Source organism: Bubalus kerabau, chromosome 2 (genome assembly GCF_029407905.1).
Source record: "Bubalus kerabau isolate K-KA32 ecotype Philippines breed swamp buffalo chromosome 2, PCC_UOA_SB_1v2, whole genome shotgun sequence".
NCBI lineage: Eukaryota > Metazoa > Chordata > Mammalia > Artiodactyla > Bovidae > Bubalus > Bubalus kerabau.
Window position 1 is genome coordinate 199,505,677 of NC_073625.1, and position 25,849 is coordinate 199,531,525.

At 50.4% G+C, this 25,849-nt stretch overlaps 1 protein-coding gene across 1 annotated transcript in view; it reads left to right on the top strand.

Annotated features, from left to right (window-relative positions):
* Positions 1 to 25,849, top strand: part of GALNT15 (polypeptide N-acetylgalactosaminyltransferase 15) — a 48,237-nt gene that overhangs the window by 13,090 nt on the left and 9,298 nt on the right. Inside the window, exons 2-8 of the mRNA XM_055569975.1 lie at positions 8,565 to 8,734; positions 10,528 to 10,732; positions 14,841 to 15,008; positions 20,470 to 20,587; positions 24,245 to 24,439; positions 25,183 to 25,314; positions 25,660 to 25,764. Coding sequence (XP_055425950.1) covers positions 8,565 to 8,734; positions 10,528 to 10,732; positions 14,841 to 15,008; positions 20,470 to 20,587; positions 24,245 to 24,439; positions 25,183 to 25,314; positions 25,660 to 25,764 — 1,093 coding nt within the window. The remainder of the gene's footprint in view (positions 1 to 8,564; positions 8,735 to 10,527; positions 10,733 to 14,840; positions 15,009 to 20,469; positions 20,588 to 24,244; positions 24,440 to 25,182; positions 25,315 to 25,659; positions 25,765 to 25,849) is intronic.

Here is a 25,849-nt window from a genome sequence, read left to right on the forward strand (position 1 = left end):
GAGTGAAGTACTGATACGCGCTTCAACACAACGAACCTTGAAAACACTGTGCAATGTGAAGGAAGCCAGACGCGAAAGGCCGCAGATCATATGACTCCATTTACATGAGGTTTTTCATCTTCCCGTAGTCCTTAACGGTCACTGTACATCTTATCCTCATTTTACGGATGAAGAAGCTGAGGCAGTCAGGCTCTTGGAAGGCTTGCAGGAAACGATAATGAACAGCCTGTATTGAAAGGTTACTTATGAGTAGGGCACTGGCCTAAGCACTTTATATGAATTTACTCATTTGCTCCTTCCAACAAACCCATTTTGCAGATTGAAACATTGAGAGTAAACTGCATGCTTGAAAAGGACTTGTTGGAATCAAGGAGATTCTGAAAAATAAGCATTGGTTACTGCAGAAGTGACTGGGCCTGTGGATCTGGAAACTGTTGAAAGGAAGGATGGCTATCAGTGAGCTTGTGTCTCCCGTCCAAGTCACATGAGGACAGCTCTGGGATTTGAACTCAGTGTCAAAGTCTGCTACGCGCTCTTCCTAAGCATCACCGACTTGATGGACATGCGTTTGAGTAAGTTCCAGGAGTTGGTGATGGACAGGGAAGCCTGGCGTGCTGCAGTCCATGGGGTCGCAAAGACACGACTGAGCGTCTGAACTGAACTGAACTTCCTAAGATTCCCTCAACTGTCAGGGTGCTGGAGCTCTCAGGGAATCCCCTCCCACACCCCCCTCTGCCCCTGTGCTGCCGCATGGACCCGTCTGGCCACCCCCATGAGACGCGGTGCTTCCCAGACGCTGATGAGGCCATCGCCGGAGTGATGACCTTGGACTCCAGCAGCCCAGGCATGTATCTGGAGCCTCTTCCTTCCACGGGGGTCTGCACAGCCTGCCCAGCCCATAGACCCCTGTTCTTGCTCACTCCACCCCCAAAAGCAAAAGAATCAATCCTGGCTCCTCTGAAGAGCATCTCGCGGGCCCTGAGACATAGGCCTGACCGAAGCTCTGTCTCTGCTATTTTGTGCTGCTCTCAGAGCCTCGGTGGGAGAGCTGGCCTGCCCCCAGGAGCCCACGCCGGTCCTCCTGGGAGCACCACATTGCCACCATGGTTATTTTCAGCTTGCCGCCCCAGCAGCTCTGTGGTTGCCCGAAGAGGTATTCCAGAGCCGTCTGCTTATGTCCTGAGGACGTGTGAGCCTCTTTCCCTGGAGCACGTGAAGGGTCCTCTCTGAGCTGCTGCCAGACACCTGCCTCCACGGCTCAGGGAGCCCCCACCCCCTTAGCCTTGAAGAGTTTTCAAAAGCTCGCTTGCTTTTCAAAGTCCTCGAAGCCAGCTGAGTTCATCCCAGCCACGCACCTTCCCTGTCATCTCTTCACCTCTTTCTCTCACCAGGAAGACAGAACACAGTTCTCTCTACTTGTAAAACCTAGAAAACTCTGGAACAGGACGTGGAGGGAGAGAAGGACAGTCCTATGAGACCCTCTTCAAAAACTCCGCTCCCCTGTTTTGTCCTCATCCCTTCTCCCTGTTCTATGCAAAGGGCTCTCGGAAGAGTCAGGAGCACAGAATTTCAAGGCTTGCAAGAGCCTTTGGGATCCATCCTGCAGTAATACTATATCTTCTGATGAAGGCAGCGAATGCAGAGTGCTCGCTCAGGGCCAGCACCATTTCTTTCTTTTTTTTTTTTTTTTATTGGAGTCTAGTTGCTTTACAGTGTTATGTTGGTTTCTACTGTACAGCAAAGTGAATCAGCTATGAGTTGAGTAAGTGGCTGAGTGGAAGTCGCTCAGTTGTGTCTGACTCCTTGCGACCCCATGGACTATACAGTCCATGGAATTCTCCAGGCCAGAATACTGGAGTGGGTAGCCTCTCCCTTCTCCAGGGGATCTTCCCAACCCAGGGATTGAACCCAGGTCTCCTGCATTGAATGTGGATTCTTTACCAACTGAGCTATCAGGGAAGCCCTCTCTCCAGAGGATCTTCCCAGCCCAGGGATCAAACCCAGATCTCTCACATTGCAGGTGGATTCTTTACCAGCTGAACCACAAGGGTACCCCCAAGCTGTGGCTCAGCTGGTAAAGAATCTGCCTGCAATGCAGGAGACCTGGGTTCTACCCCTGGGTTGGGAAGACCCCCTGGAGAAGGGAAAGGCCACCCACTCCAGTGTTCTGGCCTGGAGAATTCCATGGACTGTATAGTGCATGGGGTGGCAAAGAGTCGGACAGGACTGAGCGACTTTCACTTGTTCGCTTTCACTACAAGGACACATGTGTGCACACAGGCACGCTCGCACACATGCATGCACACACATGCGTTGTCTCCTATCCTCATGTTCTATGGATGGGGCATAGAGCAAGGGGTCACTCCCCTGGGAGATGGACTTCAGTCCCTCTGAATCTACACCAGTGGGAACCCCATATGCAGGCCTCTTTGTCCCCACCTCCTCTCCTATCTGACTCAGAAAACAGCCATCATGCAAGCAACTGCCCAAATAATGTTTTGGGTTTTTTCTGTACCCACTGAGTTCACTGTGGTAAGATTTTTTTCCAGTAGCCATCGGAGGCCCCTGTTTCTAGGACCCTTGGGTTTGCCAATCCTGGTATTGTTCCACTTCCAATGTGTTGTTTGAATAGCCCTGAAATCAAGCTGCAAAAGTTCCTGTATAGCTCACTATTTTGTTCATCTTGGGGATGCTTCTAAGAACACTGTCATCTCTTTAAGAGGGCCTTCTTTCTAAAGTCCACAGGAATTTCTCTGTTTAAAATTTTATTTATTTGGTAATCACTGTGCTGGGTCTTCACGGCAGTGCAGGCTTGTCTCTAATTGCCGTGAGCGGGGGCCACTCTCTAGGTGCAGTGAGCGGGTTTCTCATTCTGGTGGCTTCCCTGGTTGCGGCTCCTGGGCTCTAGAGCACAGCTCAACAGTTGTGGCCCTTGGGCTTAGCTGGGCTTCCCTTGTGGTTCAGTTGGTAAAGAATCCACCTGCAATTCAGGAGACCCCAGTTAGTTGCTCCACAGCATGTGGGATCTTCCTGGATCAGGAATTGAACCTGTGTCTCCTGGACTGACAGGTGGATTCTTTACCACTGAGCCACCAGAGAAGCCCTAAAGTCCATTGGAATTTCTTTTACAAATCAGTGCTATATTTAAAAACAAGTGAAATCTAAATGAGGTCTGTATGTGACTTAATAGTATTGAACCATGTCAAATTCCTGGTTTTGATAGTTGTGGATGGTGGTGTACAAGACTCTCCCAGGGTGGAGCTGGGTGAAGATAACATGGGAATTCTCTGTACTACTTTTGAAACTTCTTGTGAGTCTTAAATGATTTCAAATTAAAACGTTATCAATTGTATTAAAAAAAAGTCTAGCTGGTATGTAGCTTTTCAGACGGTACCAATTCTGTAAATTTCCCATTTTACTTTGGGTTCCAGGAAGCTTAGAGTCAAATTTTAAATTCTCTCTAGAAATACCAAGGTTCTTTGGACCTACACATGTATGTCCTTTTCCAAATGCTGACTTTCCACTTGTCAACTAAAGAAAAAGGCACAACCTAAGAGTTGAGAGTTGTGTTTATTTGGGAACCTTACTGAGGACTGTAACCGGGGAGACATCAACTCAGACAGCTCTGAGGAACTGCTCCCCAGAAGTAAGAGAGGAGCCAGATTTATAGGAGCTTTTGCTGGAAAAGGCAATGGCACCCCACTCCAGTACTCTTGCCTGGAAAATCCCATGGATGGAGGAGCCTGGTGGGCTGCAGTCCATGAGGTCACGAAGAGTCGGACACAACTGAGCGACTTCACTTTCAGTTTTCATTTTCATGCATTGGAGAAGGAAATGGCAACCCACTCCAGTGTTCTTGCCTGGAGAATCCCAGGGACGGGGGAGCCTGGTGGGCTGCCGTCTATGGGGCCGCACAGAGTCAGACACGACTGAAGCGACTTAGCAGTTGCTGGAAAAAAAAGAAAAGCAAATAAACCATGGAGTCAACATCGAATGGAGTTGAACATCAAAAGATTACTGCTAATCACAAAAAACAGACATCTCGGGTTAATGATTTTAGTGAGTTGCTCTGTGTGGGAAGATGTGAGAATCTTGGCTCATTGAAATAATTTCTTAGATACTCATCTTCAGTAGCCTGTTTTCCTCTATCCTGAATCCCCTCGGGGTACACGGAGAGGTAGGGGCAGGGAAGGAGCTTCACTGTCTGATGGCTGCAACATTCTTTTTTTACAGGACCAGCAGGCAGCATTCTTTTTAGGATTTTTTTTTTAATCATTATTTTGTTGTGCATTCTTCCTCGGAGTGACTTTGAATCAGTTCAGTTCAGTCACTCAGTCATGTCCAACTCTTTGCAACCCCCTGGGCTGAACCACGCCAGGCCTCCCTGTCCATCACCAACTCCCGGAGTTTACTCAAACTCAAGTCCATTGAGTCGGTGATGCCATCCAACCATCTCATCTTCTGTCGGCCCCTTCTCCTCCCACCTTCAATCTTTCCCAGCATCAGGGTCTTTTCCAATGAGTCAGTTCTCCGCATCAGGTGGCCAAAGTATTGGAGTTTCAGCTTCATCATCAGTCCTTCCAATGAATATTCAGGACTGATTTCCTTTAGAATGGACTGGTTGGATCTCCTTGCATTCCAAGGGACTCTCAAGAGTCTTCTCCAACACCACAGTTGAAAAGCATCAATTCTTCGGCGCTCAGCTTTCTTTATAGTCCAACTCTCACATCCATACATGACCACTGGAAAAACCATAGCCTTGACTAGATAGACCTTTGTTGGCAAAGTAATGTCTCTGCTTTTTAATATGCTATCTAGGTTGGTCATAATTATTTTTTCTAAGGAACAAATGTCTTTTAATTTCATGGCTGCAGTCACCATCTGCAGTGATTTTGGAGCCCCCAAAATAAAGTCTGTCACTGTTTCCATTGTTTCCTCATCTATTTTCCATGAAGTGATGGGACCAGATGCCATGATCTTACTTTTCTGAATGTTGAGTTTTAAACCAACTTTTTCACTCTTCTTTTTCACTTTCATCAAGAGGCTCTTTAGTCCTTCTTCACTTTCTGCCATAAGGGTGGTGTCATCTGCATGTCTGAGGTTATTGATATTTCTCCCAGCAATCTTGCTTCCAGCTTGTGCTTCATCCAGCCCAGCATTTCTCATGATGTACTCTGCATATAAGTTAAATAGCAGGGTGACAATATACAGCCTTGACGTATTCTTTTCCCAATTTGGAGTGACTTTGAATACTTTATGAAAAGAAATAGTGTATAAATACAGAAACAATATTACAGATGTCACAGCTAGCTTACGAGACGTTCACATGCTTTGTTGTTTCATCATCTAAGGTTTCTGTTTTACCTTTATCTGAAAGCACTCACCTAGTACCAATCCCTCACCATGTAGCATTTTTCCCAGAGAGTCACAGGCAAGTTTCTGTGGCATTGAGAGCTCCAGCTTCAGCTGGGACACATCCAGCAGAGGGGTGTCCAGCTGGTGAGCAGCCAGGGCTGATCCCCACCCAGGCCAGCACAGACGCCTTTAGATGTTAGAAGTTTGAGGTCCTTGAGACAACCCCAGTTCAATTGCAAATGCCTCTCTGAGGACAGACTGGTGGTTTCAGCAGCTACAACCTGGAAAGGCGTGCTCTAGCAGTGCGTTTTAAGAAAGTGCCTTTGTGGACAGGTGTGAACTGCATGCTGCTTTAGGGGTCAGGTTGTTATTAGAGTTCATTCCACTGTGGCTTCACTCAGAGTCCTCACAGACCCCCTGCTCAGCAAACACAAAGCAGAGCATTCTCTTCACCTGGAGAGGAAGGTGGGAACCTGGGAGTCTCCCGGCAGAGATCACACCATCACACACACACACACAAACACACACACACACCCTCTTTGGTCCAGTCACAAACCAGCAAAGGGGAAAGGGCGTGACTGCTGTGAAGGTATAATATCCAGCTCTGCCAATCACTGATCACATGGCTTTGATGAGCCTTGTTCCCTCTGAGCCTCAGTTTCTTAATCTGTAAAGTGGGGTGAGGTGGTCCAACCCACACTCAACAGGCAGTAATGTACATAAAGGGCTTGACACAGCATCTGACATCTTGTTACTGCTCCCAAAGGTTCAATCCTTGCCCCTTCTTCAATAACAATTACAATATTAATAAGAATAATAATTAGCATGTAGAGAGCTCTAATTAAGATGGCAGAGTAGAAGAATGTGGAACTCACCTCCTTCTACAAATACCTCAAAAACACATCTACAGGTGGGGCAGTTCTCACAGAGCACCTCCCGGGCCATAAGAGAAGACCTCAAACTCCTGAAAGGACAAGAAAGGTTTCTATGCAATTGGGCAGGATGAAAGGGGAAAAGGGGGTAAGTGGGACAGGTCCTGGGTCTCTGGCAGGGAGCTGAAAAGAGGAAACGTTCCTGAACCCTGGGAAGCCCCTTCACCAGCAGGGAGCTCAGAAATGGAGCTTCAGAGGCTCAGAGGCGAGCCCAGCCACCAGCCCGCGGCAAACAGAGCAGAGAGGCCTGCACAGACGGTCCAGCCAGCAGGCTGGGCACCCAGCCTGAGACACAGGTCTGCTGCTATGGACCAGGGCTGGGTGCTGAGACTTGGAGTTCAGAGGCCTGGCCTGGGGAGAGGACTGGAGTTGGCTGCTGGGAGGCAGCCTGAAGGGCCTGGAGCGTGGTCCAGCTCCACAAGGGGTGTTCTTGGAAGAAGCCCAGCCCTCCACAGTAGCAACACATCATCGCCAAATAGCGTGCCAAGGGCAGGGCCACATTAGCAGCTGCTGTCTCCACGCACTGACTCCTACCTCCGCGGGCTCCTAGAGAGTGCCCCCCAGCCACCACTCAGGGGCTCAGTAGCAGATGCCACAGGCTGCCCACGTGCAGAAGGGTGGATGAAACCACAGCTGAGCCCCAGGGGCCACACTACTCAGGAAGCAGGGCTGAATTTTTTCTCCCTGCGGTTGTGCGAACCATGGATTTACACCCCCGCCCCTGGCTTTGTAAAGTCAGCACCTGTGTGTCATCTGAACAGACACAGATCTACACCAAGACAGATAATAATTAAAATGGCAAAAGTTAAAGAGAGGATGACAAGGGAACCCCTATAAGGCCATCAGCTGATTTCTCTACAGAAAAGTTGCAGGTTACAGGGGAGGGGCAAGATATATACAAAGTCCTGAAAGGGAAAAAATTGCAACCTAGGATACTCTACCCAGCAAGATCATCATTTAGAATAGGGGGAGAAGTAAAGAATGTCTCAGACAAGCAAAAACGAAAAGAATAGAGCAATACCGCTAAGTCGCTTCAGTCGTGTCCGACTCTGTGTGACCCCATAGACTGCAGCCCACCAGGCTCTCCCATCCCTGGGATTCTCCAGGCAAGAACACTGGAGTGGGTTGCCATCTCCTTCTCCAATAGAGCAATACTAAACCTACCCTAAAGGAAATATTGCAAGGTCTTCTCTAAATAGAAAATAAGTAAGAATCTATAGGAAAGAGAAAATTACAATTGGAAGGTAAATCATGTAAATAAACCAGTACACAGATTAAAAAAAAAAAAAAAAAGAAAATTTTTTTCTGTGAAAGTGATGACAACCACAATGGACAGCAAAAGGATGAACCTGAAGATGTAAAATCATCAAATCATCAAAATCATAAAATGTGGGGCATGACTAAGAAGATACAGTTCTTTTTTCTAGAATGTGTTTGAACCTATATGACTACCAGTCTAACACGAGAAGATATAGGGAGGGATTAATGTGCTTGAAAAACAGAGTGACCACAAATCTAAAACATACAATAGATGCACAAACACCAGAAGCAAAGAACATAAACATAATACAAAAGAGAATCAGCCAACCACAAAATGGAAAAGGACAAGGAAGAAATATAAAATCAATGGGAAATCAAGGTTTAAAATGACAATAAATACATGTCTATCAATAATTACCTTAAATGCCAGTGGGCTAAATGTGCCACATCTAAAAGATATAGAGTGACAGAGTCAGTTAAAAAAAAACCAAAACAAGAACCCACGATAATGCTGCCTGCAAGAGACCCACTTCAGGGCAAAGGATACACAGAGAGTGAAGTAAAAATTAACATGTATGATGTGTCAGACGCTATCCTAGATTGTAGGAATACAAAAGTAAAGAAAACAGCGTCCCTCCTCTTAAACAGATGATCTTTCATGTTGACAGGACACTTCCTGTGTATCTTGTCCTGTTAAGGCCTCACACCAGCTCTAAGAGGTGGGTGAGCTTGTCATTCATTCCCATTTCACAGATTAGGCCAGTCGTCTGCTGAGAAATGGTGGTAACCTCTCAACTGCTAGGGGAAAGGCAAGGATACGCACTGTAAAGCAGTTCTCGGAGTCCTAGGCCTGGGAGACGGTGGACAGCACGTCTGCGACGGCGTCATAGGTTCTCTTTAGTGGAAATCCTGAGACAACCCAGGGAGAGAGCCCTCGAGTTGGGAGGAGAGCCACTGGCTAGAGCTGCCCCGGCTGGGGCTCGCCTTCCCCTCACGCCCTGCCTCTCCTCCCTGCAGGTGCCTGCAGCAGCCGCCGCCCGCGGACAGCCTGCCCACTGCCAGCGTCGTCCTCTGCTTCCACGACGAGGCCTGGGCCACCCTCCTGAGGACCGTGCACAGCATCCTGGACACGGCGCCCAGGGCCTTCCTGAAGGAAATCGTCCTGGTGGACGACCTCAGCCAGCAAGGTGGCTGTGGGCTTCCTGCAGGCTCTCTCGGGAGGGCCTGGACCCTGGGGGCCCCCGTGCACAGACTGGGGTTTGGAGCCTGTGTAGGCGGGAGTCCCTGAAGCGGTCCAGCAGACGGGGATTCGGGTGCAGGAGACTCATCTGGGGAAAGCCCCAGAGGCTCTGCCCCCTTTGACATGCCCAGAGTGTGATGCTGGCTGCAGGCGCGGAATCAGCAGCTGGAGGGTGACTGTGCTGCTCTCTCGTTATTGGCTTTTTTGACTGCACTGCAGGGCATGTGGGATCTTAGTCACGTGCCCCTATATTGGAAGTGTGGGGTCCTAACCACTGGACCGCCAGCGAGGTCCCTTGTGCTCACCTTTTTTGTAAGGGACTTGAGCACTGGAGCATCTGCAGATTTTGGTGTCTGCGGTGGGTGGGTGGCCTCCTGGAACCAACGCCAGCACCCCGACTCTGAAGGATGACCGTACGTTGGTCTTTCCATCTCTGCTAGTTTGCTCATCTGGGCACTCTCACACCCGTCCATTTGCACAGTTTTTCTGATTTTGAATGTGCTGTGCTGTGCTGTGCTTAGTTGCTCAGTCATGTCCAACTCTTTGCAACCCCATGGACTGTAGCCCTCCAGGCTCCTCCATCCATGGGATTCTCCAGGCAAGAATACTAGAGAGGGTTGCCATGCCCTCCTCCAGGGGATCTTCCCAACCCAGGGATGGAACCCAGGTCTTCCACATTGCAGGCGGATTCTTTATCGGCTGAGCCCCCAGGGAAGCCCAAGAATCCTGGAGTGGGTAGCCTTCTCCAGAGGATCCTCCCGACCTAGGAATCGAACCTGATCTTGAAGACAAAGCCTAAAAAGCCTCTCTCAACCTGTATCCTCTGTAGGATTGTCATTCCTGAAAGAATGTGTAGACTTTTGATCTCAATCTCTAGCCTCCCATTTTCTCTTCATTGCTCACTCCCCCACCACTGCAGTAAGACCTCTCTGGCCAGTGCCACCCTCCTGGGGGCCGCCTACCATGGACCCTCTGTCTTTGACTTCCTTGACCCCTGTGTCTTAGTCAGGTACCCTAGAAGCAGAGCCTGAGATGGGGACTCATGTGTACGTTATTGTGGGGCAGGGCGGTGCTCTCAGGTGAACACTCTTAGGGGAGTGGGGAAGCCTGGAGGAGGCAGAAGGAGTTGAGCTAAGACACGGTGTCAGGTGAAGGTCAGCCACGGCCCGTTCCCAGGTGCACTTCAGCAGCTGTCTTGCCTTGAGGCAAAGAGCGGGCTTGGTATTCAGACAGCGGTCGGTCATTGCCAACCCAGCCACCACTCACCTGGGGCGAGGGGTGGCATTCTGCCCAACTCCCTGCTACTTGCAGGAGAGGTGGTTCCTGTGCCCTGGGTTCTGGTCCCCTGGGGCATGTCTCCAGGGAAGGATGGGGACTTCAGTTGGCAGCCAACCCCCAGCAGCTGGGCACCTGCAAACCAAACTAGCAAGAGGGGTCCCAGCAGAGCAGGGCACCAGCAGCATCTGCTTAAGCCTCACTGCTGCCTTTGGAGAATGTGATCACGTTCTCTTCTCTCCTAGCTTCAGGACGCCATGTCTCCCGGCTTTTACTGGAGGGAACCCCAATCCACCCAAAGGAACTAGGCATCTCTCATCTTAGCGACAACCATCCCGTAATGTAGGCGATGCTCACCACCGCTCCCAAGAGCGGCCCGTTGGCGATGATCCTAGTGATGGTCATTGCACTCTCGGGGGCTGTGGCATCCTGTGACCTCACTGATTACCCCCCTGTCGATTCCAGGACAACTCAAGATGGCTCTCAGCGAGCACGTGGCCCAGTTGGAGGGCGTGAAGTTGCTCAGGAGCAACAGGAGGCTGGGTGCCAGCGGGGCCCGGATGCTGGGGGCTGCCAGGGCCACGGGGGACGTGCTGGTCTTCATGGACACCCACTGCGAGTGCCAGCCGGGCTGGCTGGAGCCCCTCCTGGCCAGAATAGCTGGTGACAGGTAACTCACCCCCGGGGGCTGTAGAGCAGGAGGCGGGAGAGGGGGAGATGGTCTACAGCCTCAGCCACTCACAGAACATACCCCGCCTCCCCGGCCACCACTGCCTGAGCTGACTGCAGCTCCAGGGGCCAAGCCAGGGAGGAAGAGTCCTGACCAGAGAAAAAGGGAGATTTCCAAGGGCAAAGGGGCAGACCCCCCTCTTAGGGGTGTTCCTGACTCAGGAGGCTGACCACACTATTTCCCACTTGAAGACTGGTCCAGGCTCCTGCCTTAGGGACACCTGGTTCTTTTTAGAAAATATGTGTGTATCACTTTATAGTTTACAAAGAGCTCCTGGATCACTGGTCAAAGTGCAGGGTCTGGGATGTCTTCATTCTATTTTTTTTTAATAGACTCTATTATTAGAACAATTTTTGGTACACAGCAAAATTGAGAGGCAAGAATGCTGGAGTGGGTTGCCCTTTCCTGCTCCAGGGGATCTTCCCAACCCAGGAATCAAACCTGGGTCTCCTGCACTGCAGGCAGAGTCTTTACCAACTGAGCTATGAGGGAAGCCCCCAGTTGAGAGGAAGTTACAGAGATTTCTCATATATCCTCTCCCTTCACATGTGCACAGCCTTCCCCATTGTCAACATCTTCCACCAGAGTGGTAAAATGGTTAACAATTGATGGACCCACATTAACAAATCAAAAGCATCCAAGAGGGATGCCTAGTTCCCAAGGTCACCTAGTTCTCAAGGTCGTCTAGTTCCCAAGGTCAAGGTCACCTAGTTCCCAAGGTCAAGGTCACCCAGTTATCAAGGTCAAGGTCACCTAGTTCTCAAGGTCAAGGCCATCTAGTTCTCAGGGTTGTCTAGTTCCCAAGGTCATCTAGTTCTCCAGGTCACCTAGCTCTCCAGGTCACCTAGTTCTCAAGGTCATCCAGTTCTCAAGGTCATCCAGTTCTCAAGGTCATCTAGTTCCCAAGGTCACCTAGCTCTCAAGGTCACCTAGCTCTCAAGGTCACCTAGCTCTCAGCTGAGGTTGAGGCTGCTCCATATTTGAGGGCTTAGTGATGGAAGGCAGTCTGAAGAATCCCACATTTGTGTGTGTGTATGTGTATGCATGTGTGTGTGCATGTGTTGAGGAGCAGCAGGGGATTAAGATGCCTCCAGCCCTGCAGAGCGAGCCACCTTCCTCTGGTCTGTGGCCCAGGAAAGCTCTCAGCCCCTGTTCTGCTCTGTCCCCCTTGGCAGACAGAGTCCTGGGAGGGCCAGCATCAATCGGGGTCGCACCTGAGCAGCAAAACTCTGGGAAGAGAGACTGTAGAGCTTCTTGCTTCTTAGTATAAGACACTTCCCACAAACGCCAAGAATTTGCATGGACTTCCAGAATGGCTTTCTACATCACAGAGCAAGAGGAACGTTCAGGCCCAGGGGAAAAACAAAGAGTGGTGAGATAAACTAGGGTCCTTCCTCCTTGGGGTAAAAGTTTGGTGGATGAGTTTGCAGCTGCAGTTAGCTTTTGGCTCTCTGGACAGTGGTGCCTTGGTTGACCTCACGTATTTCAGTTAGCTGGTGTTTGTTGACGGCTCCATTGAAACCCAAATGCTTGACCACCTAGGGCTTAGAAAGGCTTAGGAGAGGATTGACCTCAAGTCTGCCCGTGAGTTAAAACTCAGTTCACAAGTGACAGGATGATGGAGTGAGTCCTTTCCTCGCTCCTTCCAAGTCAGACAGGGAAGCTTTGCTATTTTGCCCTAAGTGAATTCCAAGAACTCTAGATACATCTGTAGGTTCAAAACACAAAGCTAAATATAAAACTTTTTTTTTTCAATCACTCCTTTTCAAGTCTCTCAACTCCAATTTCTTCCTAATTTAGCCCTGACCAAGCAGCTGCTCTGGTCCATGGGAATCAAAACCAGAACAAGGAAACATCTTTCATTTCATTCATTGACATTTTAACCTTCATCTTTACCCAAAATGTATTCAAAGAGGCTTATGATGAATCACTTATGTAACTGGCTAAAACAGAAGGAGAAGACTTCAGAAAGGAAAAGATGGTGTTGGAAACTGGGGGTAATACAGTTATTAGAAATGAGATTTACATATGACTCTGAGCCTCCAGTGAGACGGAGCAAAAAGAGAAACTTGACGAACTTTAGGGTGATCATTCTCTGATGAAAAGGAATGTACAACTTTTATCAAGGAGGACAGAACTGAAAGCTCTGGGACAAACAGTGTAGCCACTTGAACGCAGTTTCCTTTCCTGTCCTGTTACCATTACCAAGGTGGCACAAACTTGATGGGACTCCTCAGAATTCAGCCACACGGCTTCCCTGGCTCTTGATTCTGAAATTCCACAAAATGCTCTGCCAGTTGCCAAATCCATCCGCTCTGCATGGCTCTTTCAACAGTAAGCAGACCTGGGAGCGCGTCCCCCTGAAATCCTTGCTCATACTTCTCAGTTTCTTAGGTCAATGCACAGTGCTCCAAAGTGGCAGAGGCCAGAGGTCTCAAGTTACCATTACCTTACAAGATCCTTGCTGTAAATATAAACCCCATGACCCTTCATGCCAAGGCCAGTCACTGGAGGCCACAGATTAAAGCAGATCCTTGAATGCCAGGACGACTCTGGCCCTCTCCATATGGGCTGGGCTCGTGCCAGCCCTGGCTGTCTCCAAGGGGGATGGAAATTGATGGGAGTGTAAACAGCATGGCTGGCATCTCTTTCCCAGAAATATTCCTTTTCTTAGATGATAACTTCCAGCCAGTCTAAGACTTTTCTTACCAGTATAACTGGGTAACCCCTGAGTTCATGCCTAATTCATTCCAAGGTACAGCTTTTAGAAGAAACTGTCATGAAAGGCCAGTTTCATGCCTCTCACTGCCAGGAAAGGCCATGAAAGGAAAAAAAATGTGACTGAGATATGACTAGGTGGAGGGCAGCTGCTACACCTGAGTGATGCAGCTAAAGGCAGGGTTTCCAACCTGTACCGAAATCTGTACCAATTTCCCACAGCGCCCTCTCTGAGGTCATGTAGTCCCGAGCCGTGCAAAAAATCTGGGATGAAATACAACGCCAACAGCTACAGTAAATGAACAAGTAAATCTAGTTGCAGGACTTCGCTGAGAGACACCATGTACTCATATACACACACGTGCACGCATACACACACACACACACACACACACACACGCACGCGCGCGCTTTAACATCAAGGAGACTTCTGGGGCTTGACAATCCTGGTTTCTCAAGACAACCCAGTTTCATGATCCAGGTAGGAACCAGAGCTAGACCCTAGAGCAGGGGCCCGTGAGCCCTCTGCAGTTGTACACAATATTTTGTATATGTGCATATGATTATTTTTCAGAGGAGGGAATCTGTTGTTTTCCGGTGATTTTCAAAGGAATCAAAGGCCTCCAAAGAAGTCAAGAGCCATAGCCCTAGAGCATTACAGCTGAGAAAGAAAGGCCTTTCTGGGAAGTAGTTCCGCCTCCCGTTTTACAAATGAGGAAGCTGAGGCCCAGGGAGGTACAGCAGCTACCTCAAGACCACACAGCGCATTAGTGGCAGAGCTGAGCCCAGGCCACCACTCCTCTGTCTCTCAGTTTTGTCCAGAGAGGGTGTGTGTGTGTGTGTGTGTATTTTTTATTGGACAGAGAGATTTTTAAAGAAGGGCGCAGGAATATTCTTTAATGAAATGGGCCCCCAACTCCCTGTGGAAAAATGTATTTTCAAACAGTTCTGTTCAGTAGAAATAGAATAGGAACCACAGGTATAACTTAAATATTTCTAGTAGTCCCATTGCAAAATAAAGAGACACATGATATTAATTTCAACAAAATATTTTAGTAAACCCAATACGTCCAGAATATTATCATTCCCACACGCGATCAATACGATAATTACTGGGATGGGCACACCATTTTTCATACTAAGTCTTCTCAATGCAGTGCATGTTTTACACTTGCACCACATCTCGGTTCAGACACCTGATATTTTTAGGAGCCCAGTAGCTGCGTGACTGGTGGTTGCCGTATTGGGGGCTGGTGTCTAAATTATGTTTCTGCCCCCCCCCAGCAAATGGGGGTGTGTATCCCTTCTCTGACCTCACGGTTCCTTCCAGGAGCAGGGTGGTGTCTCCAGTCCTAGACGTGATTGACTGGAAGACTTTGCAGTATTACCCCTCCGCGGACCAGCAGCGAGGAGTATTGGACTGGAAGCTGGATTTCCACTGGGAGCCTTTGCCGGAGCGCGAGAGGAGGGCCCTCGCCTCCCCTGTCAGTCCCATCAGGTGAGGCTCCTTCCCCAGCTGGCTTCGCCACTGCCTCCCCGACACGGGCTCAGCAGGGGGCGGGCTCGGCACCGGGTGGCCTGGGCCAACCTGGGCTCTCCTCCTCTCCTAGCAGGTTCAGTTCAGTTCAGTTGCTCAGTCGTGCCTGACTCTCTGCGACCCCATGGACTGCAGCACACCAGGCCTCCCTGTCCATCACCAACTCCCAGAGCTTACTCAGACTCATGTCAATTGAGTTGGTGGTGCCATCCAACCATGTCATCCTCTGTCGTCCCCTTCTCCTCCTACCTTCAATCTTGCCCAACATCAGGGTCTTTTCCAGTGAGTCAGTTCTTTGCATCAGGTGGCCCAGTATTGGGGCGTCAATACTGGAGCTTCCTGCTGCTGCTGCCGCTAAGTCACTTCAGTGTCCAACTCTGTGCGACCCCATAGACGGCAGCCCACTAGGCTCCTCTGTCCCTGGGATTCTCCAGGCAGGAACACTGGAGTGGGTTGCCATTTCCTTCTCCAATGCATGAAAGTGAAAAGTGAAAGTGAAGTCGCTCAGTCTTGTCCGACTCTTAGCGACCCCATGGACTGCAGCCTACCAGGCTCCTCCATCCATGCAATTTTCCAGGCAAAAGTACTGGAGTGGGGTGCCATTGCCTTCTCTGTTGGAGCTTCCTAGCAAGTTACATAATAAATAAGCGGGGGATCACAATGATACTTACCTTCTGGGGGCTGTGAGGTCTGAATGAGCTAATATATGAGAAGCATGCAGAGACCGTCAGGCCCTCAGGGATGAGTATTATTATCCTCACATTGCTTCACGAGTGGAGTCCGGCGAAGTTTCCAGACCCTGAAAGTAAAAAGCAGAAGCACCTTATTTGGGGTCTCAATCCAGCTCCATCTCACCAGGAAACTCTGGAGTTTCCCAGGCCTTAGATGCTTTCTTGGTAAAAGGGAAGAATTCAGCTGGGTAAATGCTAAGACACCGGAAGTCTCAAAATACGTCCAGCTCTGTGGTTTGCTTCTCACGTGTTTGACTTTCAGAGAAATATCCTATGTTTAACATAGGATACGTTGTGTTTAACATCTAGTCAATGTTCTAGAGAGCTTCTGCTGTGTAACAAACCGTCCAAACTTAAGGGTGTGGAAGAGCTTTTATTAGGAGCCTGGACTCTGGGTTGTGAATTCTGAAGGGAGCTCTGGTGTTGGCTGTTTGCTTCGTGGTGTCCGGGGCCTCAGCAGGACCAGACTAGACCGGCTGGAAATGACTCAACAGCTCAGGGCAGGATTCCCCAGAGTCTGATGGTGGCCATCTCTGGGACCCAGTAGGAGCTTCTTCCCTGTTCTCTCCATGAGATCCCTGCAGGCGGGTCCCTGGGGCTTCCTACACCCTGGCCCTGGGTTCAGACAGCAAGGGTCCCAAAGAGCCAGGCAAAGCAAGCTGTAATCTCCTACCCAATTAAAAAAATAATGTATTGAGGCGAAATTCATATAATGTAAAATGAACCGTTTTAAGTGAACAATGCAGCATATTCACAATGCTGAGTAAACATTGCCTCCTTACAGTTCCGAAACATCTCCCTTTACTAAAGGCAAGTCCCTTACTTGTGTCTCCCATTGTCCCCTTTCTTCAGCCACTAGCAATCCCCAATCCACTGTCCGTCTCCATGGATTTATCAATTCTGGATATTTAATACCAAGGGACTCCCACGTAGGTGAACTTTTGTGTCTGGCTTCTCCCATTTACCGTGATGTTTCAGAGTATGCACCCCCTTTTATAAGCAAGTCTCAGAGGTCACCTGGGGTCACTTCCTCCACAACCTCAGGCCACCTGGGTCCCCAGGAGGGAGGCGTGGCCCTAACTCGCAGTGGGCTCAATGTCACACTGTAGACAGAGCCCAAGGAACAAGGACTCTGGCGCCACTGACCTGCCCAGCACCAAGCAGTCACCCAAGCTGTTTCCATGTGCCTAGTCTATGGACACAAAGTGAGGTGTTAGTCACAAACAGGACTTCCAAATGTCTACCCGAGAGTGTGTGACTCTAACAGCCGACCTCAGCCACCAAGCTTAGATACGTAAGAAATATTTTTTTATTTTCTACTAACTGAACTTGGGTAATTTTTCTCTTGGTCCCTGTTTCCTAACAGCAGAAAACTTCTGGACAAATTAGACAGGTTCAGTGATAGCTTAGTCCTCTCATCACTGAATCTGTCATCCAGGTGTGTCCACCCTCCCTCTGGGGTGGACTTTGGGCTCCAGGCTTCCGTGGGGGATGCTGGTGGGAAGGAAGGGCGCCACTTCAGGCTCTGGCTGTCCCATGTCGGATTCACCATGAAGCATGCGCTTTCACCGGCCGTGGCCGCAGAGGGGAGCTGGCATGGGGATACCGCTGGCCTGCACCCTCCACATGGCGTCTGCTGAGGTCCCACATCTTCTTCCAGCCCATGCTGGCGTGCTGATGGTGTGGGAGCCTCTAAGGAGCTGCATCTACCACGTGCCTCCCCGGGCACCACCTAGACCCTATCTCCTAGGGCCAAGGGTCATCAGGGGGGTCCTGAACTCCCAGCGCAGCCAGTGGGAAGTGGGCTATGTACCTTCTGCTCTCTGATCCCCAAACAACAAGCAAGGGATCCTCCTCCTCCTCCAGGAATTGCCCTGAAGGTGTCACAGTGGATACGAGGTCCTTCTCGGGGATCTACCTGAATCTCTGTGTCTTGGTCTCCCCACAGGCTCTCTCTTCTCTCCCCAGGCCGGAGGATCTTATCTAGTTTGGGCATAGAAGGTCCTGGCTCTGTGAGGATGAGCCCTCACCTTAGGCCTAGACTGCAGGTTTGCCATTAGACTTGAAAACTCAGAGTCTGCTGTCTTTGTTCTTGGTTTTGGGGCCACGTTGTAGTCAGCTCAGCGGTTGTAACAAAAAACCACAGGTTGGGTGGCTTAACCAGCATGAGATTTATTTTCTCCTGTTGCTGGACCTCATTTAGCCTTAATTACTTCTTCAGAGGCCCCATCTCCAAATACAATACACTGCGGGTTAGGGCTTTGACAGGTGAATTTGGGAGGGACACAGACATTCAGACTGGAACCGGCCCACACCAACCTCAGGTCTCGTATCCCCAGTGGGGAAGGGTCATGGTGCTGAGATGCAGGTGTAAGGGGTGGGGTGCAGAACCAGCTATGTTTTGCCTCCTTCCGTCATAGGTGTGCGTCCTGAAAGCACAGGGAGCTAACTCTATCTGACTTCATTACTGGTCTGTCAGTGCCTCTGAGCCCCTGTTTCATGCCAGACACTCTCCTAAGGGCTGTGAACCCAAAGAATCGAAAGAGAAGTTTCTGGACCTCTCTGAGTTATGGTGCGGGAGGATGGTAGATCTCAGCATTATGAGGAGTGCTGGATAGGTGGGTCCACAGAAAGTTAAGAGAGGGGCCTGCCTGAGGGAGCAATTTATTCTGCTCCAGCCAAAGACAAGGGATTCCATTCAAGAGAACATACTTCTCAGATGACCTTTGCCCAACCTGAGGCAAAGGCTCCTTGACTCCAGGCACCAGTCCTCTCTGGAATCTTCTTTTAGGCCTCAGGGTCTCTCTGATGCCCAAGGTCACTGTAGTCACTTTGACCCACCCAGTTTGACCTACCATTGGCCAAAGTCGGCGCCTCTCCTGTTCCAGCCAAGGAGAATCCAGTCACCTTTGCCCGGGGCGGCTGCTCCTTCCCTGAGACCCAGCTGCTATCCGGCCCCTGTGGAGGCCTCAGGCTCCCTGTGCAGGGCCCAGATTGCTTTTCACACACATTAATACATTTTTAACTGTGTCTTCCCCACCCTGGATACTCTGACTTCATGACCTCCCTCGTCAGTCTGGTGAGAGAGCATGAAAGAGGAATTAGGATGAGGTTGGGTACCGATTATATACAGATGCCAAGAAAATTCCAGAAAGGATATCATTGCCTGTACATTTGCAAATGATAGTATTAAGTGATATTTATTGAACAAGTGCTTAGTTAATGCTATAAACATATTATACATATCAGCTGGCTCAGGGGTAAAGAACCTGCCTGCCAATGCAGGAGACGCAAGAGACACAGGTTGGATCCCTGGGTCATGAAGATCCCCTGGAGGAGGGCATGGCAACTCACTCATTTTCTTGCCTGGAGAATCCCATGGACAGAGGAGCCTGGTGGGCTTCAGTCCACAGGGTCACGCAGAGTCTGACACGACTGGAGTGACTTAGCACGCACATAATTCTGTGCAGCAGAATTACTATTATTAGTCCCATTTCCCACGTGTGAAAATGGAAAATCAAAGATGAAGCCTCCAGAGGTTGCCCAGTTGCATGAAGTTGTTAAGCGGTAGATCCAAGGTTAAACTTGGAGGCCAGCCCCCTGCCACAGTGCTCTTCATGGCTCCACTCTGCTGTGTTTTACAGACAAGTTTTAAATACAGTCTATCATTGCCAGGTACATAAAGGCTATACAGATACCTGTGTCAGTTCAGGACAGGGCTTGCTGCCAAAGGCATCATGAAGAAGCACTTGAGTTTCAGAGATCTTTGGGTTTTGGCAAGCAAATGTACTTCACGTGACATTTCTTTTAGTTCCCCAAAACTCTTATTATGAAGCACCGTTATTGTCCCCAGTTAGAGGTGATGAAATTGAGCCCAGAGTGGTCATCTATCTCATCCAAGATCTTACAAATTGTAAGTGGTAAAACTGGAAATATCTACACTACTGGTTTTTAGTGTGGTATAACTTCGTGTTTTTAACCAAACGTCAGTAGTTTTGTTCATGTACAACTATTGTCATGGTAATTAAAAAAAAAATCTGAACTCTGAGTCATCCGCTCCTGAGGCATATCCAGAGTTTGGCCATAGGGAAATGTGTGCTCTTTTGAATGAAGAGATTCTGATTCCGAAGCCTCTGGCCCTGTCCTCCTCAGGTAAGCTCTTCTAAAGGATGTTGCTGTCATCTTAATTCCCTCACTCAGGGATTCCAGCTTTCTGGGTTTTTAAGGCACGTGTATTTCCCCTAGAGCAGCTGGGGACCTATCTATTCCAGAGTCCCTGCGGAATTCGTCTTAGGGGGTGCGTGATCATGAAGCAGATAAGAGTGTGAGGTCAAGAGTGAGGGCAGGAAGAGGCCTGCTGGCCCCTTTGGTCCAGGCCTGGTGCTGCTGGCCTCAGGGCATCTTATTTTAACCAAGGTCTTCTTCCCAAAGACCTCACCAGAGGGGGCCCTCCCTGAAGAAGCAGAGTCCCAGGATGCGGTATAAAAGGTCCAGGCGGCCGGAGCTCTCATTTCATGAAACCCCGGGACTTGTGACATGCTTGCTTGGCTCCAGTCTCGCAACTAAAAGCCTTGAGGTCCGACTGAGCCCCGAGTCCACTCTCTGGGCCCCTGGAGCACCCCCACCTGCTGTCCCCACCCCCAGGCACTCCGGGTTCTGAACTGTTGTCTGTTCCCACCTTCTCTTCCCAGAAGCCCCGTGGTGCCTGGTGGGGTGGTGGCCGTGGACCGACATTACTTCCAAAACACCGGAGCGTATGACCCTCTCCTGTCACTGCAGGGAGGCGGAAACCTCGAGCTGTCTCTCAAGGTATGTCCTGGGCCACGGGAGGCCCTGGAGGTTCTCTGGAGCCATGGGCAGGGTCACAGCTTGGAGGTCAAGGATGCTGCTTCAGACAAACACAGAGTCATCATCAGGGGGGTGTCCCACCCTGCTTTCTCCCCCTCTGTCCTCTCTCTTGACATCATCACAATCTCCCTCCTGAACCCACTTGTTGAGCCCGCTCGTAGGAAAGAGCATGTCTTCAGTCATCTCCGCCTGATGCAGAACTTCCTAGACGTCCTCCGAGGCCAGCACCCTTAGCACCTGGAGAGTCTTCACCGTGCCCACTGGCCGAAGCAAATACCACACGGTTCTGTGCGCTTAGTTTGATCCAAACAACGTAATGGGGCTTCCCTTGTAGCTCAGTTGGTAAAGAATCCACCTACAATGCAGGAGACCCAGGTTTGATTCCTGGGTTCAGAAGATCCCCTGGAGAAGGAAATGGCCACCCACTTCAGTATTCTTGCCTGGAGAATCCCATGGACTACAGCCTGTCAGGCTCCTTTGTCCATGGGGTCGCAAGAGTCAGACACGACTTAGTGACTAAACAACTTAATACGTTAATAAGTATTTGTCCAAACAGCATAGCCCCACTGTGCACCACACAATTTCTCAAGCCCTGGATCAGATCGGACCCTCCACCCTCATTTCCTCATTGATTTTTAGCCTGGTTTTTCACCACAGCAACCCCTGAAAACCCAACCCAGCGAAGACATAGAGCATTGAAAGTACAGCAATCTGAGGCTGAAATCAGTTTGCAGAACATCCAACAGGTGTCATTGCGTTTCTCCCGAACGTTGGAAACAGCCCACTCAGCCGTCTGGGTTTGCTCTGGCCCCCTGGGGTGCCTTGGCACACAGTTTGGAAAGCCTGTGGTCTGCCTGCTTGGTGCCTTTTGGTTCTGCCTATCCTAGGCAGGTTTTCACTTTCCTCTTTATTCCCAAGTAGGGAATAAGAGACTTCCTGTCGGATGAACTCCAGGCACTTGGGAGTAGGAGTGAGTGGAGAGCAGGGAAACTCCCAGAAGTAGGAAAGACTGAGGAAAGCTTGCTTTGATCTCCACAGGAATGGCTTCTGGTAACTTTGCAGCAGGAGACTTCACAAACTTTTAGAGATTCCCTGGCCACTAGGGGTACTCTTTCCCCCCAGGAAGCAGCCTTGGGAGAGTCCAGGTGTTAACAGCACGGATGCATCCTCTAAGTGCTAAATCTGGGCATGTGTTTCAGGAGCAGGGCAGGGACATTCAGGCAGTTGCAGGGGTTCAGTTCAGTGGCTCAGTCGTGTCCGACTCTCTTCGACCCCATGGAGTGCAGCATGCCAGGCCTCCCTGTCCATCACCAACTCCCAGAGCTTACTCAAACACATGTCCATTGAGTCAGTGATGCCATCCAACCATCTCATCCTCTGTCATCCCCTTTTCCTCCTGCCTTCAATCTTTCCCAGCATCAGGGTCTTTTCCAATGAGTCAGCTCTTTGCATCAGGTGGCCAAAGTATTGGAGTTTCAGCTTCAGCATCAGTCCTTCCAATGAACACTCAGGGTTGATTTCCTTTAGAATGGACTGGTTGGATCTCTTTGCAGTCCAAGGGACTCTGAGGAGTCTTCTCCAACACCACAGTTCAAAAGCATCAATTCTTCGGCGCTCAGCTTTCTTTATGGTCCAACTCTCACATCCATACATGACCACTGGAAAAACCATAGGCTTGACTAGACAGACTTTGTTGTCAAAGTAATGTCTCTGCTTTTCAATATGCTGTCTAGATTGGTCATAACTTTCCTTCCAAGGAGTAAGCGTCTTTTAATTTCATGGCTGCAGTCACCATCTGCAGTGATTTTCAGATCAGATCAGTCGCTCAGTCGTATCCAACTCTTTGCAACCCCATGAATCGCAACAGGCCAGGCCTCCCTGTCCATCACCAACTCCCGGAGTTCACTCAGACTCACGTCCATCAAGTCAGAGATGCCATCCAGCCATCTCATCCTCTGTCGTTCCCTTCTCCTCTTGCCCCCAATCCCTCCCAGCATCAGAGTCTTTTCCTTTGAGTCAACTCTTCGCATGAGGTGGCCAAAGTACTGGAGTTTCAGCTTTAACATCATTCCTTCCAAAGAAATCCCAGGGCTGATCTCCTTCAGAATGGACTGGTTGGATCTTCTTGCAGTCCAAGGGACTCTCAAGAGTCTTCTCCAACACCACAGTTCAAAAGCATCAATTCTTCGGTGCTCAGCCTTCTTCACAGTCCAATTCTCACATCCATACATGACCACAGGAAAAACCATAGCCTTGACTAGACGAACCTTTGTTGGCAAAGTAATGTCTCTGCTTTTGAATATGCTATCTAGGTTGGTCATAACTTTCCTTCCAGGGAGTAAGCGTCTTTTAATTTCATGGCTGCAGTCACCATCTGCAGTGATTTGGGAGCCCAGAAAAATAAAGTCTGACACTGTTTCCACTGTTTACCCATCTATTTCCCATGAAGTGATGGGACCAGATGCCATGATCTTTGTTTTCTGAATGTTGAGCTTTAAGCCAACTTTTTCACTCTCCACTTTCACTTTCATCAAGAGGCTTTTTAGTTCCTCTTCACTTTCTGCCATAAGGGTGGTGTCATCTGCATATCTGAGGTTATTGATATTTCTCCCAGCAATCTTGATTCCAGCTTGTGCTTCTTCCAGTCCAGGGTTTCTCATGATGTACTCTGCATATAAGTTAAATAAACAGGGAGACAATATACAGCCTTGACACACTCTTTTCCTATTTGGAACCAGGCTGTTGTTCCATGTCCAGTTCTAACTGTTGCTTCCTGACCTGCATACAAATTTCTCAAGAGGCAGATCAGGTGGTCTGGTATTCCCATCTCTTTCAGAATTTTCCACAGTTTATTGTGATCCACACAGTCAAAGGCTTTGGCATAGTCAATAAAGCAGAAATAGATGTTTTTCTGGAACTCTCTTGCTTTTTCCATGATCCAGCGGATGTTGGCAATTTGGTCTCTGGCTCCTCTGCCTTTTCTAAAACCAGCTTGAACATCAGGAAGTTCACAGTTCACATATTGCTGAAGCCTGGCTTGGAGAATTTTGAGCACTATTTTACTAGCATGTGAGATGAGTGCAATTGTGCGGTAGTTTGAGCATTCTTTGGCATTGCCTTTCTTTGGGATTGGAATGAAAACTGACCTTTTCCAGTCCTGTGGCCACTGCTGAGTTTTCCAAATTTGCTGGCATATTGAGTGCAGCACTTTCACAGCATCATCTTTCAGAATTTGGAATTCAACTGGACTTCTATCACCTCTACTAGCTTTGTTCGTAGTGATGCTTTCTAAGGCCCACTTGACTTCAGTGATTTTGGATCCCCCCAAAAATGAAGTCTGCCACTGTTTCCACTGTCTCCTGTTGTTGCAGGGGTGTGACCCCTCAACCCACAGGTCCTGGCCCGGGACCACCGCCCTCATTTTCCCCACCTGTCCCTCCCCTTTGCCCAGAACTCTCAGATCAGGAAGCTCTGTTCCGTCCTGAGAACTAGCGTCACTGTGCGCTCGTGATGCCCCGGGCATTTTGCCAGCCCCTCCCAGGGTCCCTCGCATCCCACGTCCCTGGAGAGGAGCACGGAGAGGAGCACAGAGGTGTGCGTTTTCTCCTTTCCTGGCAGACCTGGCTCTGTGGGGGCTCCGTGGAAATCCTGCCCTGCTCCCGGGTGGGGCACCTCTACCAGAATGAAGATGCCCACTCCCAGCTTGAGCGGGAGGCCGCCCTGCAGAACAAGGTCCGCATCGCTGAGACCTGGCTGGACTCCTTCAAAGAAACCTTCTACAAGCACAGTCCAGAGGCCTTGTCCCTGAGCAAGGTAAGGGGGGAGCCCAGCAGAGGCTTCTGTGCCCACCCAGGGCCCCCTCCGCAGCTGGAGGCTGGGCCAGAAGCACCTCCCCTCCGCCTTGAAGGGCAAATAGAAGCTTCCAGCTGGTACTTCCATGGGGGCCTTCTCAAGGGGCTCCCTCTCCCGGAGGGGTTGTCCTCTGTCTCTCCCAGCCTCTGGGCAGGCCGGGGCGGCGGGGTCGGGAGAGGGGGGCGGTGGCGGGAGCAGTGGGAGGGGGAAGCGCTCACAGCTCGAATCCCCGGATGTCTGTGGGGCGGGGTCTGTCATCATGGGAGTCTGTCATCACATCTAAGGCTGCGACGTTCATCCTGGGCCCAGAGGAAAAACTGGGTGGGGAGTAATTGTTGAGATGGGTCCCCGAGGGCCCTTTCATCCCAGGGAAAGTGCTCAGGGCTATGCAGTTACCCCAAGACGTGAAACAAATAGAAGCATAAAAGTAAACGTAAAGGACCTCCCCTCAAAGGCCCAGAAAAACAAACCCCTCAAACATTTGATTAAATGTCCACAAACAGGGCATTTTCAACTGGCCCACGACCACTCAGCACAGTTCTGATGGCAGGACACGTGAACACTGCTTGGCGCGGACGCGGCCCACGGTGACCTGCGCCGTCCGCCTCCCTCAGCTCCCTCCCAGACCCCCGTCCCTCCCCCGCGTGAGCTCTGATGTAAAGCCGCTTTCTCTGTGCTGCCGCCTGTGTCTCCCCCCTCCCCAGGCTGGGAAGCCGGACTGCACGGAGCGCCAGCAGCTGCAGAGGAGGTTGGGCTGCCGGACCTTCCACTGGTTTCTGGCCAACGTCTACCCCGAGCTGTACCCACTGGAACGCAGGCCCAGGTTCTCCGGAAAGGCAAGGCATGAGAAAGACAAAGGGCAGAGGAGGAAACGGGCTGAGTGGCTTCCCCAGCCAGGGCCTGGCTCTCCCCCAACCCCGGGCACCCAGGCCCGGCCCAGCGGGGCCTCCCTGAGGGGCATGGATGGGCTGTGCTGTAACCCACCACAGGGCCCCTCACCCTGGGTGCGTCCACGTCCTTCAGGAGGCCCAGGAGGATCGCTGGCTTGAGCTTGACCTCCCTCGCTTCTGTGGCCCCCGCGTGGGCCTTGAGCGTCACTGCAGAGTGAAGGAGGGGAACGCGGCCGACAGAGGGCGTCTTTGCACGGAGGGTGGGATTCACCCCCGTGTGTCTGCTTACAGCTCCACAACGCTGGACTGGGCTTCTGCGCGGACTGCGCCGGGCAAGAGGCGGCCCCGGGCTGTGCCCTGATGCTGGCCCCCTGCAGGGACGGTGAGCCGCAGCAGGTGGGTGGCCAACGCTCCCAGACCCCCAGGGGGTCTTTGCCGGGGTGCCCCTCTCTTCCTCTGGGGGCCTCTCCTTTCCCGGGTC